The following is a 16,258-nucleotide window of genomic DNA, read 5'->3' on the forward strand; positions in this document are numbered from 1 at the left end:
GGCTCCGGAGATTTCATCTCAGACACTGCGTCTCCTCATCTGGGGCCCTGTTCCTGGGACCCGGGCCTGTGCTCGGTGTTGCTTATTTGAGCGAGTGTCCAGGAACCTCAGAGTCATCCTGGGCCCCTTCCTCTCTTGCACACCGATGCCAGAGACGGGCTCCCGCAGATCTGTCAGTAAAGTATCTTCGTATCTTCGTTTTCACACCTCTCCTTGTCCCTCTTCCACTTCCTGTGCGGACGCTTCCCGTCCGCATCAAAAGAGAATCTTTTGATTCTCTTCCCTCCTCACTGTCTCCCCTTGGCTTCCATGAGCTGGTGAACCTGAAAATCACCCTCGTGACAACGAAGAGAGGTCTTGGTGCTGCCTCTGGCCTCAAAACCTAAACCCCTCTTCATGGGTCGTCCCTGCACGTACACTCTGCCGACATCATCTCGATTTTATTTTTGCTTCTGCCAAAGGTTGACCTTCACGTATGGAATGTTCCGCCTCCTACTTTAACCACTGATTTCTTTTAAATAATAAGATGGCCATTCCCTGACTGCCCCAGGATGGGTGCACATGCTTTACCTTGTGCCACGTGGCCTTGTGTGTAAACTTGATCCTGGCGCTTACCGAGCGGTACCCAAACCATCCGTCTCTGCCGCAAACACCCGACCACACGGGCCTTGCACCCAGAAATCACGTGCCAATAATCCTTCTATTCCCTAGCCTGCCCCAGAAACAAGAGCCACTAAATGACTCTTGAGTAAATGCGGACATGAGTGGCTTGGGCACCATGGTAGCATTTCCTGCATTCTACTTAATTCCAGAATATTGCTGGTTGTAGTGACACTTACCATACTCAGGCTCAAAAACATCCCGAACTCTTCTTGAAAGAGGTTTTTCTGCCTCAGAGTAGAAGTATTCTTAGCAGCAGCATCTGAGTCGAGGAAATTACAGAGTAGCTCCCAAAAGGGAGGGCGTCTCGTTGACTGGGAGAGATGGCAGGGGGCTCTGGCCAGCCATCTGGGACACGGGTGTGGGAGGTGAAGGCTCCGAGCCTGGAGGCAGGCAGCCTGGGATGGGAGGCCAGGTTCAGGGTCAGAGCAGGCTGGTGTTGGGCAGTGAAGGCCGGGCCAGGTGAAGCCACAGGGAGGGTGGCCAGCTTTGGTCTCTGGAGCAGGGGCTTCTGTAAGGGAGTGGGGGCCACAAGCAGAGTCTCTGGGTCGGGTTGGGGGCTGACTTCTGGCCGCAACATCCAGGGTGGATGGGGCGCTCACGTCCATCAGCCCCTCCTGTTCTTTTTTTTTTTTTTTAAGATTTTATTTATTTATTTGACAGAGAGAGACACAGCGAGAGAGGGAACACAAGCAGGGGGAGTGGGAGAGGGAGAAGCAGGCTTCCCGCGGAGCAGGGAGCCTGATGCGGGGCTCGATCCCAGGACCCTGGGATCATGACCTGAACCGAAGGCAGATGCTTAACGACTGAGCCACCCAGGCGCCCCTTCCATTATTCTTTTTTTTTTTTTTTAAGATTTTATTTATTTATTTGACAGAGAGAGACACAGCGAGAGAGGGAACACAAGCAGGGGGAGTGGGAGAGGGAGAAGCAGGCTTCCCACGGAGCAGGGAGCCCGATGCGGGGCTCGATCCCAGGACCCTGGGATCATGACCTGAGCCGAAGGCAGACGCTTAACGACTGAGCCACCCAGGCGCCCCAGCCCCTCCTGTTCTAAGTGGGCCCCAGCCCGGTGGAGCTTGCTGCCTTCTCTCTGCTCCTCAGTGAGCCCACGGCCCTTACGGTTCTGGACAGTCTGCTAACTGTTCTCCCGTTTCTTTTCTCTTCTTGCACCTGCCCTTCTCTTGCTTAAATCCACAAGCAGCAGCTTGCCAGCAAGATAAACTCCCTCAATATTGTATCCTCAACAAGCTAAAATCCTATCCCCAAAAGATGTTTCTGCCAGATCCAAAAGCCAAGCCTTAAAGATTTGAAGACATTACTTAAAGCAAAAGCGAATTACATGAAAATGAAAACAACACGCAGAACGTAACCTCCCTCATTCGTTGCTCCATCTGCCCACCTCCTATAGCTCCTGAGTGTGATCTGCTAATGAGGAAAACCAAGATGACGCTCTGTAACACTATAATGGGATTAATAAAAATAATAGAATTAACCATCATGATAAGGATATTATTTTATTCATTGTATCTACTATTTATGAAGTAACCAAATAATGCAGTTAATCTCTACCAGGCATTTTATTTGTCATGGAACCGATCCTGTCAACAATCTTATAGATGGTATCACATTCCAAAATTGTTTTAATAGAGAGACTTGGCATGTACATGGGTGCAGCGCTGATGAGCTTATGATTTGCAAAGCTAGTGTTTGAGTTCAGTTTGACCCCAATGATGGACCAGATGCTCATTTCACACAACGCACCATCTCTCATTTTTAAAGCATCACACGTAGTGACTGGTGATTTTTAAGAGACATGAATATAGATGATAGAGTTGGAGAAGAGTATTTTTTTTCTTTAAATCCGAGCCTTCCTCCAGCTAGACTGTAAAACTACATTCATCAGAAAGGTGTTTGGGCTTTTATGATGATCTGACAACTAAATTGCTTGTTCAGTGTGAGTTGTGTAATGTTGTTCTCAATTAGATTAAATATTAAGAATCCAATTTGCCAACTGCTAACAAAATTGCTGAACATTGTGCACAGTTTGGGGAATTGCTTTTAATGAAGAACAAATGGAAGTAAAATACCAGAAACTGGAAGTGCCAACGCTGGAAATGTTTCGATAGATGGATCCAGTGCTTTCCGATGTGGAGTGTTCAGCGTTTTCTGCACTGGAGTGATGTATCAACTGCAGTCACCTCAGTTGAAGAATCTACTGTCTGCAGAGTCCTTGTTAATAAACACAGCGGTAAAGTGGCCCCTTCACATCGTTTGGAGGCTCTGTGTACAATACTGAAAAGAGAAAGGCCGGAGGGTGACCTGCGTTGGGAAGACTGCAGGGAAGTGGGTTCTGGCCTTCTCTAATTTCCTCTTTCTACGCCTCGATCTCCTCAGATCAGAGAAAAATGAGGCAGCCTGTGCACAGGATGGTCGCTGGTATTATCATCCTGACTCTGCCTCGTCCTCCCTGCCCTTCAGGACTCTTGTCATCTCTCCCGCACCTCTTGTGTGTCCCCAGAGTGTGATGATCTGTTCTTTGCTGGGTGCCCATTCTTTAGCAGATGCTCTTCTAAGCACCTTGCTTCCATGACCTGTCTTAGTTGCTCCTCACCACAGCGCTTGGAAATAATTGCCTTTATTACAGGAGAGGCAGGAAAGGATCACAAATACATGGTGGGCTCTGTACCCCATAGAAGGTGCTCACCACATTCGCCAGAGTACTACCACGTAAGAAGCTGTCGATAGACGCAGACCAGCTTGGACGACAAGTCAAATGCCCTAGCCTCGATTAAGAAATGTCACAGTGAGACGTCAATGCAGTCGTGTTGGTGGCCATACGTTTAAAGCTTCATCTTGAACCTGAGGCAAATGCAAGTAAGAAAACTGCACAGCAGTATTTGATTGCAACATGGCCAGAGATGTGGTCCAAATTTTACTTAAAATGTGTTCAGCTTATTTTTGGTCTATTAATTTTTTTAATTTAATTTTATTATGTTATGTTAATCACCATACAAAACATCATTAGTTTTTGATGTGGTGATCCACGATCCATTGTTTTCGTATAACACCCAGTGCTCCATGCAGTACATGCCCTCCTTAATGCCCATCACCAGGCTAACCCATCCTCCCACCCCCCTCCCCCCTAGAACCCTCAATTTGTTTCTCAGAGTCCATCGTCTCTCATGGTTGATCTCCCCCTCCGAGTTCCCCCTCTTCATTTTTCCCTTCCTTCTCCTAATGTCCTCCATGCTGTTCCTGGTCTATTAATTTTGACAATTTCTTTTTCATAGGAAACTCAATTCCCGACACTGTGTCTGACAGATCCACCCCTCTGCCTCCTCATCCATAGAATGAGGCTAATAATGACCTATACCTTACATGGTTGATTTAAAAGCTCTAGATAAACTATAATATTTTATGCAGATACTCTTGTTTTGGTTTCTACTATTGCCATGATCATTCCAATGAAAGCCATACTTGCTTTGAGCTGGTTTCCTATAATAGTAATTACCTATTAGAAGTAAACATTCTAATATGGTAATATTGATATGGTGGCCTCCCATTTGCCTTAATAATCTCTCAGAACAGAATCATCTGTTTCAGCAGGGGCCAAGAGAGGGCCCACATTCACTGAGCATCTTCTACAGGGAGGCAGGAATTGGCAGTGATTAGGAGTGTGGGCTTGTGGATCAGGCTCACCTCATTCAGGGATAGCCATGCCCTGTACCGTACATCTGACTTTGAGAAAGACAGTCACTCTTGCTTCCCCCATCTCACTCCTGGACATGAGTCTGGGTGCTCTGTGTGTCTCAGATAAGGAGGCTTATGAGGAGACACATCAGTCTTTGTATGTTTGCTCTCAGAACATAGAATCCATGTTCAGTGCTGGTTTGTCTGGTCTACCTTCCAGGTTCCCTACAGAGTGAGCCATATGGAAAGAGCCTACCAGGTGTGCCAGGAGGAGAGACAAGGACCAAATCCACATGAGAGACCTCATAGCTCCCAGTAGGAGAGTAATTACAGATGCTGAGTCTATGTCTGCCCTGGTGTTAGCTGAAGGAATTTAATACCTTTCATAATTAAAGTAACAAAAGCATAGAATTTTACACCTTGAAGAGACCATAGTGAACCACTTCAGCTTCCAAAGTAGAAATAGTTACAATGGTCGCAGTGTCCCACTGAGATTGACAGCTTGCTCATCCTGCAGATACATTGGAGTTTATGGTCTTAGAACTGGCCTCTTGAGGATGGATGTAATAACCGCTCGACCCTTCACGTACTGCATAATTAATCCAGCATTTCTGATGGCCATTATCCCTATTCTCACTGTCTTGCCCTCAGTTAGGAAGACTTTGATTCTGGTGAATTTGCAGTAGTGCCCTGTGGGATGAGAAAGCATGGCTATACTGTATTGGAACCCTGGACTTGACTCTTAATAATTATGGGATCAAGGGCCATTTACTTAATTTCTCTGGGCTCATTCCATTTTTGTAAGTTTACATTATGATTTCGACTTCCCTGAAGGTTTGGAGGACCAGACGCAGTAGCTACTGTGAGAAGCCAGCATCCTAGAAGAGCCTCAGCACATGCCTTCCCCTCCCCAACTTGACAAGCACAATGGCACACATTTTGTACCTTTCTTATGTGTCTCTGGATTCCTGAGAATTGAGTTTTGATGAACATGGTATGCCTGGCCCTCTGTGACCAGATCCCACCTGTCCATCTCCCACCATGTCTTGCTTTTCTCTCCTGGACTCATGTGCCTTAGCATCATAACATGGATCCCATAACTGGGACCATGATGATACACGGAGTTGGGTTGATCCCATTGACTTAGTGAAAAATATAAAGAAACTCAATGGGACTCTGAATCATAATACTTATCATGTGAAAATGTAGTTCTCTTAAGTCAAATAGATCAAAAGCAGCAATATATATGCATTCACCTGAAACACATCACAGGCGTTAAGGTAACTTACAAGACGGTGGTGAATTATTTAGGGTCAATATATCAACTTACTTAATTACTAATGAATTATTGCCTTTTAAAGCTCTAAACAGGTCAAAAATCTCTTGGTAATATAGGAATTGACCAGTTTACCAAAGGAAATGCCATGAGGTACATCAGCAGAAGGTTTCTTATGGAATTCTTACCTGTAATAACCATAAGACTAAGGCTGCATATCTGTTGTGCTCTGCAGAAGGTAGAGAACTACCCCCTTCACCCTCACTCTTGACCTGTGAGGGCACCTAAGTCCCTGTCCAAGTTGTTAGAGCTGGGGAGTAACAAAGGTCAGATGTGACCCCTGGCACCCAGGTCATTCCTGTAATTCCAAGTTCACCAAATGTGTATGGGAGTCTGTTGCTTTGTCCCCACAAAATACAAGCAAAAGCAAGCTGAATCAAAATGGTGTCTTTTAAAAAATGTTGTTTAAAACAGGCTTATACACAAGAGAGAATTAATATTTAGGAATCAGGAATGAAAACAATGGCCACTGGTCTTCTGAAGCCTTCTGCCCAACACCAAGCGGCTCTCCTTGTGGGCTCCCTCTGGTCCTGAGCACCAGGCAGTACCGTGTCCACAGCGGGATAGTGTGAGTGCCAGGGACTCCATCCTCAGAGGAGATCAGATCTACTGTCGGGTGTGAGGGGGACTGAAAAGTAAGACCGTTGCCTCTCTACCCGAGTGATCCAATCAGAAAGTAAGACAATAAGACAAATTGGAGATCAACCCAAGAGAGGACATCATGTAGCTTACATCTTTGATCAAGGGGGCTCTCGGATCTTGAATTCCAGAATGAACTACTTACCTGGTCAGGTACAGCAGTCCTGGACAGATGCAGGCCTCCCCAGCTGAGCACCTCCTCTGCCAGGCTTCCCCCAGGGCCGAGGGATGGAGACCAGTGCCTCCCAGGGAGGACTTGCTGTCAAGAAGAAAGACAAGGAAGATGCCAGTTTTTGACCCCCGACTCACCATGTGCCCAGCAAATGGGCAAAGAAGAACCGGGGGTGTCATGCTAATGGGCGTTCCTGCACATTGAAAACATAGCAAGAGTGGAGAAGCTGTGTTCTCACACATACACGTGCCTCTGGACGCCCTCGCTGGGACCTGGTGTGACCGCTCCCTGTGATGGCCCTTCAGAGAGCTCTTGCAGCTCTCAGCCACATGACTGGGCGCTTCCTCATTCTGACTGTTGCCTCAGCATCTGCACAGATGCGTTGCTCCCATGTGAAGGTAGCTGGGAGTCAACGAGTTCTATTTTGTCCCCGATTCCCAGGAGGGGAGCTGTGGGGACAGCAAACTTAGGGAGGGGGAGAAACCTTGAGCCACATTCACTCCTTTTGTGGCCGGAGCTGTATAGAGCTCTCTGTGGTCACTTGGTGGTCACCTGCTGGATCCTTCGGTGCTGGAGTGACATGCAGGTGGAGGACAGGCAACAGGCACATGACGTAGAGTGTAGACGTGTCTGGATGAGAATGTAACCTAGACCAGGGCCTGTCCACCGCGTCACCGACCCCCATGCCCAACCGGCTCCCCTTTCTCCTGCTCCAGGAACCCTGTGGGGTGCCAGGAAGAGGACAGTCATGGCAACTTAGATGTGAGAGCATCTGTGATTTCTACAGTTCAGCTGTTTTGGGGAAGAGGTACTTGGTGTTCAGCCCACAGCTGGTCACTACAGCCTGGCTATGGGGGCACAAAATCGCGCTGCTCCCAGGATAACAGCGGGCTGGGGCCAACCAGATGGAAGAACAGAAAGACAAAACTGCTTTCCCAGATCCCAGCTAGTTGGCTTCAGAGCGGAGGCTAGCCCAAGGGGGCTTTGATTCCCTTTGCAATGTATAGAGCGGGGTTCCTTTGTTAACCTGGGCCCTAGCTGGGGTTAGAGGCTTCACTCTTCTGCGTCCTGGACGTGGAAACACAGGCTAATACTATATAAACCTCCTCCAGCTCAGTTCCCAGAGTGAGCTCGGCGCTGTGAGGCTTCCCACCCAGCCTGTGTCTGAGTTGTTGATCCACCACCTGCTTGCCCTTAGACCTACACATGGGTTATTTACCACTCTGGGGTTCAGTCTCCCATGCTACAAAATGGGGGGACATAATTGTACTTATTTTATAGGGGTGGCAAAAGAATTAAATGATTAATACATGTAGAGCACTGAGACAGCGCCTGGCGTGGAATAGGGTCAAGTAATAAACATCAACTGCTTATTAAAGCTGTCGTAGTTTCCTCGATTAAAAATAAGATAATAATGAAAAACCCCCTGAATTACTGAGAGGAAGGATCCAGGGACCAAAATATAATGCCAGGTACATGGCAGGCGTCTAGTGAACAGTGGCTACTATTAGTAGAACTCTAGATGGTGAGGTCGGATGGAACTCGCATTCCTATTTCAAATAAACATCCAGAATATTAAAACCCAATTCCATTATGTGTTCTCCCACAATTGTAACACAGAAGATGTACTGATATTTCTATTCAAGAATGTGTCTTAACTTTCACTGGCGTGTTTGTGTTAAATGAAAAGTTATCAATGCTTACCACGGGCCAAATAAATCTCAGATTGTGTACGTATCTCATATAAAGCATAAATAAGTGTGTATATATAGGACATAAATTTCAATAGCATGATTTTTGTGGCGGTGTAGCAAATCCCAATCCCAGTCCCCAAATTGTGTGAAAACCCATGGCTCTAAGAAGGGGGAGGTGACGGTGATTTGGACCTTCCACCCAGGCCCGTGTTGTCCTGTGTTCTCGAGATCCCCCAGAGGAGGCTACAGCTCATTCATTCATTTATTCTTTCCCTAATCATCAAATTTCTATGTGCTCTTTCAGGTTCAAAGACAAAAGACAAACTGCTTCTACCCTCAGGGTGTTCAGGGAGGTTGGAGAGATCATGGTGGTCTAAGGAGGCATGTGAAGGATCTGGGAGGAGTGAGAGGATGGAGAAGCTTCACAGAGGAGAGGACGTTTGACCCGAGTCTTGGTGGCGAGTTACAGGCAGCCAGGGGGCAGGTGTTAAAAGGAGAAAGGCAACTGGAGATCTGTTGTGGTGCAAGAGACTACAGAGGACCTGGAAATGTGGTGCAGACTCAGGGCTTTGAATGCCATACTAAGGAACTTGAACTTTATCTTGTAGACAGTGGGTAACGCTATAAACTAACCTGCACACACTAGTGCTACAGATGGAAGGTAAGACCAGCGCAGTAAGACCCTTTAGAAGGATGCTTTAACAATTAAAGTAAGCAATATAGACTCAAACTAGGGCAGAAGCAAGAGCATGGTAGAGGCAGAACCTTCAAGACTTTCTTAGAGATTCTGAGGTGAGAAAGAAATCTGGAGTCTCGGAGAATGTCACAGCTATCGTGGATGTTGGGCCAAATGGGTCCACTAAGGACGACCAGAGGGATGAGAAGGATTGGGTCAGGGTGATAGCAATTAGGTCCTTTGAAGATGCCTCTTTGGCAACAGACAAGCTGCCCAACTAGCACTCTGGAATAGAGATCTAGAGCCCCGGGCGGGGAATTAGATCTGGAGATGTAGATGCGACCTGATGTGACCTTCATTTATAGGAAGGTCCAAGTTGATGGCAAGCTTGCTTTGTCTGTTAGATAATGGAAGAAGTAAAAAGCAAACCTTCCTAACACCTATTAAGTACTGAATATAACCCCGGCACTCTCGTGAGCACTTTGGCTTTATTACTCTCCCCACTCCCCATCAGAAATGGACACTTCAGAGGATGGGGGGCTAGCCCAGTCACACCGTTAGTGAGTGGCTGATCCATGAGCAAGGTGCAGGCCTACTGGCCTCCAGATTCTGTGTTCTAATCAAACCATGTCCCAGCAGAGCTCCCAAGGAGCTTCAGTTGAATTAAAACCCATTTTGTATAGGTTTCTAAGTGGATCGCTGTTGATGTTTGAGCCGCATCATCCGTAGGCATGATCCTGGAGGCCATCGGTGGGTGCATCTTGTCCTGCCCACTGACGTTACCCTGGGACGTCGCACAAGTCTGCATTCTACCGGAATAGTCTTGCTTGATCTTTAACAGCCACCCTAAGAAGCCATGTCATGACCATCCCCTCCTTACATCCCCTGTGTGCCTGTTATGGGCTGGGCCCTGGCCTGGAGCCTCCCATCGTGAGTTCGAGTGCAGCCTATTGTTCTGCTGGCAATATGTGAGGCTTGTCATTGAGGGTTTCAGTTCCAGACTGGGGGAAAGGGAGTGCTCGAGGCTCCTGTCTTTGTGTGGGGAGTTTGTGCTGTAGGCCCACCCTTTGTGCAAGGTCCATGGAGGCGCGTGGGCTCTCCCACGCTGGCTTTGCAAACCCCTGGAGGGGGCGGGGGGGATGGCTAAGGGGATTCTGCAGCAGCTCGCTCACTTTCAGAAAGTTACGTTGTCGACTCTTTTATGGGGAACAAGATTTGTTGGTAATAATCTCAAGCCATGCATTTTTCTTCAGGATTTCTCTTTGGGTTACCATTTTGACTTCGTATTACCTCAATAATCATATTGAATCAGAGTTATGAAGATTCCCCAAAGATTATCTTATGTGTCTCTTGAGAAAAATCCATATGCTATTAGTATCTAGTTTTATTTTTTTATTGTTTCATTTAAATTCAATTAGCCAACTTACAGTACATAATTAGTTTCAGATGGAGCGTTTAGTAATTTATCATCGTGTGTAACACCAGTGCGCATCATATCTGTTTTTTTAAAGATTTTATTTATTTATTGAGCGAAAGAGACAGAGCACACACGTAGGGGGAGAGGCAGAGGGAGAGGGAGAAGCAGACTTCCTGCTGAGTCAGCCAGGAGCCTGACACGGGGCTCGATCCCAGGACCTGGAGACCATGACCTGAGCCGAAGGCAGACGCTTAACAACTGAGCCACCCAGGCGCCCCGCTCATCACGTCTAGTTTTAAAAGTCAAAGTTAATATCAGACTTCCAAGATCCCTTGCCTCCCATAGGTCCCGAAGCTTTTTCCATCGGAGGCATTGGTGACAAGAAAGTTCAGTTGCGAGCTGGTGGCAGGACCAGGAAACGGGATGCTCAGGGCTGCTTGAAGCAATCACAGTGGGGACTCCTAGCTCCTGGATCTGATGCCTTTGTTAACCCCCTGTCTGCTTTCATTTCTGCTTAGTCACAGCGACTGGAGGCACTGCAGGACTTAAATTAATGCCTCCGTCAAAGCAGGCAGGCCTGGGACCATCTGTCCACCTCCAGGCGTGGTCTCCACGCGCCTGTGCACACTGGGAAGGTACTGCCCCCATTTAGCACCTGAACTGGAGAATCACTTCTGCGGGCAAAGCAGGGTGACCGGGTACAAGTCATTTGATTCTTTGACCCACAGTCTTTTGATCTATGAAATAGAAATTGGAGTTCCTACCACTTATTATTTGATCTAATTAGAAAGAATTTTGGGGGCATGATAAGTGATAAAAACAAGGAACAAAGAACCGTCCAGGGCATTTTTCAACTTGTGAGTGTGTCTGTGTGTGTTTCCAGGACACACATTCATATATTAAGTGCACGTAAAACATCTATGCACATACGCATATGGACGTATTCTAGAAGGATCCACAAGAAATTACTGGACTCTGGGGAATGAGGTACTTTGTGTTGTGTTTCCTTTGGTAATATTGAGATTTTTACCATATGCATATTCTCATTTTGAAAGTCAAAATGAGAGCATCTGTTCTGTATGCTGTTTGTTGAACACCAAATGAGATCAAGGTAATGGGCGTACGTGGATGCTTCGTGAACAGTGGATTCCTTCTTGCTCCATGGGTCTGGGGGTTCCTACACACACACCCTGCTATGCACAAGCTCCACTCGTCTTTCTACAACTGTACAAACTTCTGTTCCTAACATATTAGGAAGGATGATAAATGGGAGTATATGGATTACCTTGAGTGCCTAGCTGACTGAATTTTCTGCTTATGAAATGGAAAAGTCTTTTGATTCCACACCTCACTGAATGTCTCTCATAAGCCTGAATCAAAAGGGAGCTGGTGGCCTCGGAATGCAGGTTTCAGTGGAGGCCCCGGGGAGCGGAGGGTCCACTGAGGGCCTCTCCAGTGGATGAGGTGGTGCACTGCCCAGATCCCCTCCTCAGGCCGGAGTCGTTCATTCCCTCACAGTGCTGAGGATGTCGGTAGCCAACGGTAGTTGGCCAAGCCTCTTTCTGGAGGTTGCTGCTGACCAAGGGCACACCTGTTCCTGGGGTAACCCACACTCAGTAATGGTCAATGCCCGGGTGCAGAGACCTGGCCCCTCCTCCAAGGCCACCGGGCCCTGTAGCTCCAGAGCTCCCCGTGGGATGGACCGAGGTCTCTGCTGTGATACATGACAGTGCGGTCTAGCTCTTCCCTCTGCCCCAATCCACTCTCCCACAGAGTTGCTCCCGACCCCACACCCAGGATCTCCTGTAGACACAGCTCTGTCTCAGAGTCTTCTTCCTAGGGACCTGACTTATGGCCATCTCAGAGCTAGATGACACCTGCATCCCGCTTTCTAGATGTGTAGCACCTTTCATGACCCACTCATCATGACGCCGTGATTAGCACGAGTACAACACACCCATGATCATCCCTCGTGGCACCACTGGGACTGCAGATGGCATGCGGATGGCCATTGACCCCCATCAGACCTGTCCTGCCCCCGTGGACCAATTCGGTTCTCTCGGATGGCAGCAAGGAAGGAGACCAAATGAGGCAGGAGGCTGCCGCATCACCAGCTCACGAGAACCCAGAGCGGGGATTTCTACCAGCTCCCCATGTGGAGTTGCCTACGGCAGGACAGGGAGAGCAGTGTGGGATCATGAAGAGCCATTGGCTTCCTCCCTTCGCTGCGTGAGCATAGATGGACAGGCAGGTCCCACATCCATGGGATTCTCCAGCCCAGTACCGGCAGCCCCCTCCTCTGCGGCCCTCCCTGGGGGCTGCGTTTCTCTGCCCTCAAAACCAATCCCTCCTGAAATTTACCCCAAGACATCCTATCTTCTCTTCCACTGTGTCTGGGTCTCCAGGTCCACGGTGGACTTGGCCACCTTTTCCTCATCGCACAAACCCCATTTGGGCCCGACATCTGCAAGCAAATGACAATGTGCAGAGCACCCAAATGCACTGCTGGCACTGAGTATCTAACCTCACATTTTACAGCTGTGTGTCTTCCTTCCTCTCGGCATTAGGTACTGCTCACCCACCTCCCACGCGGGTCTCTACGCATTCCTCCTCTCCCCGCGAAAGGAGACCTTCCTGCCCATTCCCCATCTTCTGTGATGCGCCGTGCAGGGCCAGGGAGCGAGGGCTTGTGAGTGGGCCCCCTGAGGTTGTCCCAGACCTTCCAGGTCGGTGCCATCCCCTTCCTCCTTATGGTTATTATTACTCTTACTATTGCTATTTTTTAAATTATTTTAACATGAATACGTACGACAGAGCCTCGGCAGGTTGCGGTGTTTTTCCCGGACGGAGAGGTGGGGGAGGGACACAAACTCCCTCTTCTCCGGGATTGCGGACCCCTGCACAGCTGTTCTCGGAGATGCCCCGTGGGGTGGCCCTCAGCGTCTGTGTCTATCCCGCCCGCAGGGGAGCTTCTACGTGCCGTCCGAGAACTGCATGCAGCGCGCACACAGGTGGCATCGGGAGCTGTGCTTCCTGCTGCTACATGCCTACCGGGGACTCCGCGCCTACTTCCTGGTCATCATGAGGGACATCCCAGAGCTGCCGCACACAGAGTTGGGTAAGGCGCTGGGCCCAGGGGACGCCTCAGGCCGGTGGCCCACCTGCCCCGTGCGGGGCCAGGCTTGAGAAAGCTGGCGGTTTTGTCAGCGTCCCGGTGACAGGTGCCATTCCAGGTCTGTTTTCTCTGTGTTACCTCCGGGCGTGTGTATGCAGGAGGGAAAGGCAGGAGCACCCGAGGTGCATGCACTCGTGCGTTCAGGCACCCAGCAGGCCTTTACTGAACGCCTGCTGCATGTCTGTCACTGTTGTGCACAATGTCAAGCTGCTTGCGAAGGGAAAGTAGTTACAGGATCGCAACTGACAAGAGTGGAAAACAACCCCAAAAGAACATATGTGCATTCTATATGTACTATACATATATACACAAATATATGCTTGTATGTATCTTTCATATATATTATGTATTTGTGTGTATATATGCACATATATATGTGTGTGTGTGTATATATATATACACATCTGCATGATTATAGAAACCTCTCAGCAGCCATCATCTTTGGTTTTCTGGGGATAAATAGCTTCATGCACATCATCAGACATCATGGAGATCATTGGGCCTGAATCCCCCTTTGCTGACAGGTGTCGGAACCGAAGCTCAGAGAGGGGCAGTGACCGCTCAGGGTTGCACAGCAATACAGGGCGGAACCAAAACAAGAGGACAGAGGTCCTACATTGACTCTTGGGGCAGCATCCTTTATATCATCCCACTCATTTACAGCAGGTGACACAGTGTGATTCTGCTAACAGTCCTCTACTGGGGCCCCTTTGCTTCCAGAACTGAAGCCAGGTCCTTAGCCTGGTTTGGGGTTAAGCACAATCCTGCCGGGGTGCCTCAGCTTCCCCACCCACACCCCCAGACCTCACCTACTGAGACAGTCATGGCTTTGGCAGGATTTAGGGCTTCATACAGTGCCCACTCCTGCACTGAAAACACCACATGACAATGATTTATTTGCATGTTTCACTTCCCCACTAGTTGCAGGGTCTTTGAGAGCAGAGGCCCCCCTCAGATCCCTTGTGCACAGTCCCTGGCAGGTAGGGTGAAGGAGTACGTGCATCGCTGTTGATGAATTGTCCTGCCATCTTCCCTTCTGGCCTTATCAGCTCTAACACCCTGGACAAGTCAGGCGCTATTCTTTGAATCATGCAATCGTGAGGTTGCATTTTTTTTTTTTCAGGTTCAAATGTTATGCACACAAAAAGACGCACACAGAATCAGAGACCGTTTACATTGCTCACAGGGAAAATGGAGATTGTGCAGTGTTCGTTGACTTCTGGCTTTAACTTCTTTTTACCCAAAGGCACTGAATGTATTTGCTCATTCATTTATGAACATACTTTTATTGAGCATCTATTATGTGCCAGACGCCAGGGACAGAGCCATGACAAAAGTCCACTGTGACTGGTGGGACTCAAAGAGCTAACAGAGGTGCTGGGGGGACACGCATGTGTCATCAGGCCATCAGTGAGGATCCGGAGGCACTGAGGGACTGCCCCTGCTCACCTGGGCAGCAACATTTTAAGTAGAACTCATGCCAAAGCCAAGTGCAGATCACTGACCGCAGCATCATGGAACTGGGCGAGAGAGTTCAAAGACAGGCAGAACTTCGCACGTGGCATCCCAAATGGCCAGAGGCCAGAGGTTCCTGCTAATAAGAGCTGATATCCCAGCTCCTCCGTGGGTTGTGATGATCGTGGGTGTCAGAGTTGGTGGAGCTGGGCTTGGCTCTGTCACTTCACTTCTCTGTGCTTCCCCACATTCACCTGTATGATGGAGATCCGAATCCATGCCCCACATGTGTCACAAACACACGTGTATGTGCAGGTGTGTGCACACCCACGTGCACATACCTGCAAAAGCCCAGAAGAATGTGGGACCCCTTTGAATCACACAAAGTGCTGTGTGAACGCGGGGGCCTTCTGTTCCTCAGAGAAGCATCCAGGAGATGATGTTGACCTTCATCTAGTGTGGGGTCACATGGCTCCAGATCAGTCTTATCCTTTTTTTTAAATATGACCCCTTTAGGAAGTTGGAGTAGAAAGGAGGTGAGTCCTCGGGAGTTGTGTTTCTTTCTGTGACTTTAATGCCAACTTGAACGTATGCTTCTTTATTGTACTTAGCAACCACCGCATTTCAGAGTGTGTCCATTTTATTGTGCATCTTCTGTTTCTTCCTAGAGTCCCTTGCTGTTGAGGAAACGCTCTCTCAGCTGTGCTCAGAGCTACAGGTAATTAAAAAACTCGCCCTGTGGGATAAAAGGGCAGTTGAGATACAGGACCAACATAGGTCCCCGCTCAATGTAGAAATCAGAGATGAAAGCACAGGGCTTATAAACGCACGTTAGACCTGAAACTGAAGAGATACTCTGCCATTCTTTGTTATTAAGTGTCCACTAGACCTCTCTTGTATGTCTAGCTCTCTGCTCGAGCCCAGGGTCCTGGGATCAAGCCCCGCATCGGGCTCCCAGCTCCGCGGGAAGCCTGCTTCTCCCTCTCCCACTCCCCCTGCTTGTGTTCCCTCTCTCGCTGTGTCTCTGTCAAATGAATAAAACCTTTAAAAAAAAAAATAGATGTTTTGGAAAAAATAAACAGGTTCACAGGTCTCTGTCCCTGGAGCTGAGGCTACATTTGTCTATTACTCATCCATTTAACAAAATGTATTGACTACCAACCATGTGCTTCTCCTGGAGGGCGATGCCTGTGGCCAGACAGCCTCAGCCATGGCAGGAGGCTAACAGCGGGATGACGCTGATGATGGAAACAGTAGTGTGCATCTGCCAGAAATTCACCGAGCATCTTCTAAGAATACGTGCTTAAATAGGCGCTTGGCAAATGCACACTGCTGTTATTT

At 48.4% G+C, this 16,258-nt stretch overlaps 1 protein-coding gene across 1 annotated transcript in view; it reads left to right on the plus strand.

Moving 5' to 3' along the window:
- FAM135B (family with sequence similarity 135 member B) overlaps window positions 1-16,258 on the plus strand; it is a 173,628-nt gene that overhangs the window by 119,275 nt on the left and 38,095 nt on the right. Inside the window, exons 7-8 of the mRNA XM_045899186.1 lie at window positions 13,252-13,405; window positions 15,586-15,635. Coding sequence (XP_045755142.1) covers window positions 13,252-13,405; window positions 15,586-15,635 — 204 coding nt within the window. The remainder of the gene's footprint in view (window positions 1-13,251; window positions 13,406-15,585; window positions 15,636-16,258) is intronic.

The sequence above is a fragment of the Mirounga angustirostris genome, unplaced genomic scaffold, assembly GCF_029215605.1.
Source record: "Mirounga angustirostris isolate CCGP_5_RB_7025 unplaced genomic scaffold, mMirAng1.0.hap1 SCAF_4, whole genome shotgun sequence".
Classification (NCBI taxonomy): Eukaryota; Metazoa; Chordata; class Mammalia; order Carnivora; family Phocidae; genus Mirounga; species Mirounga angustirostris.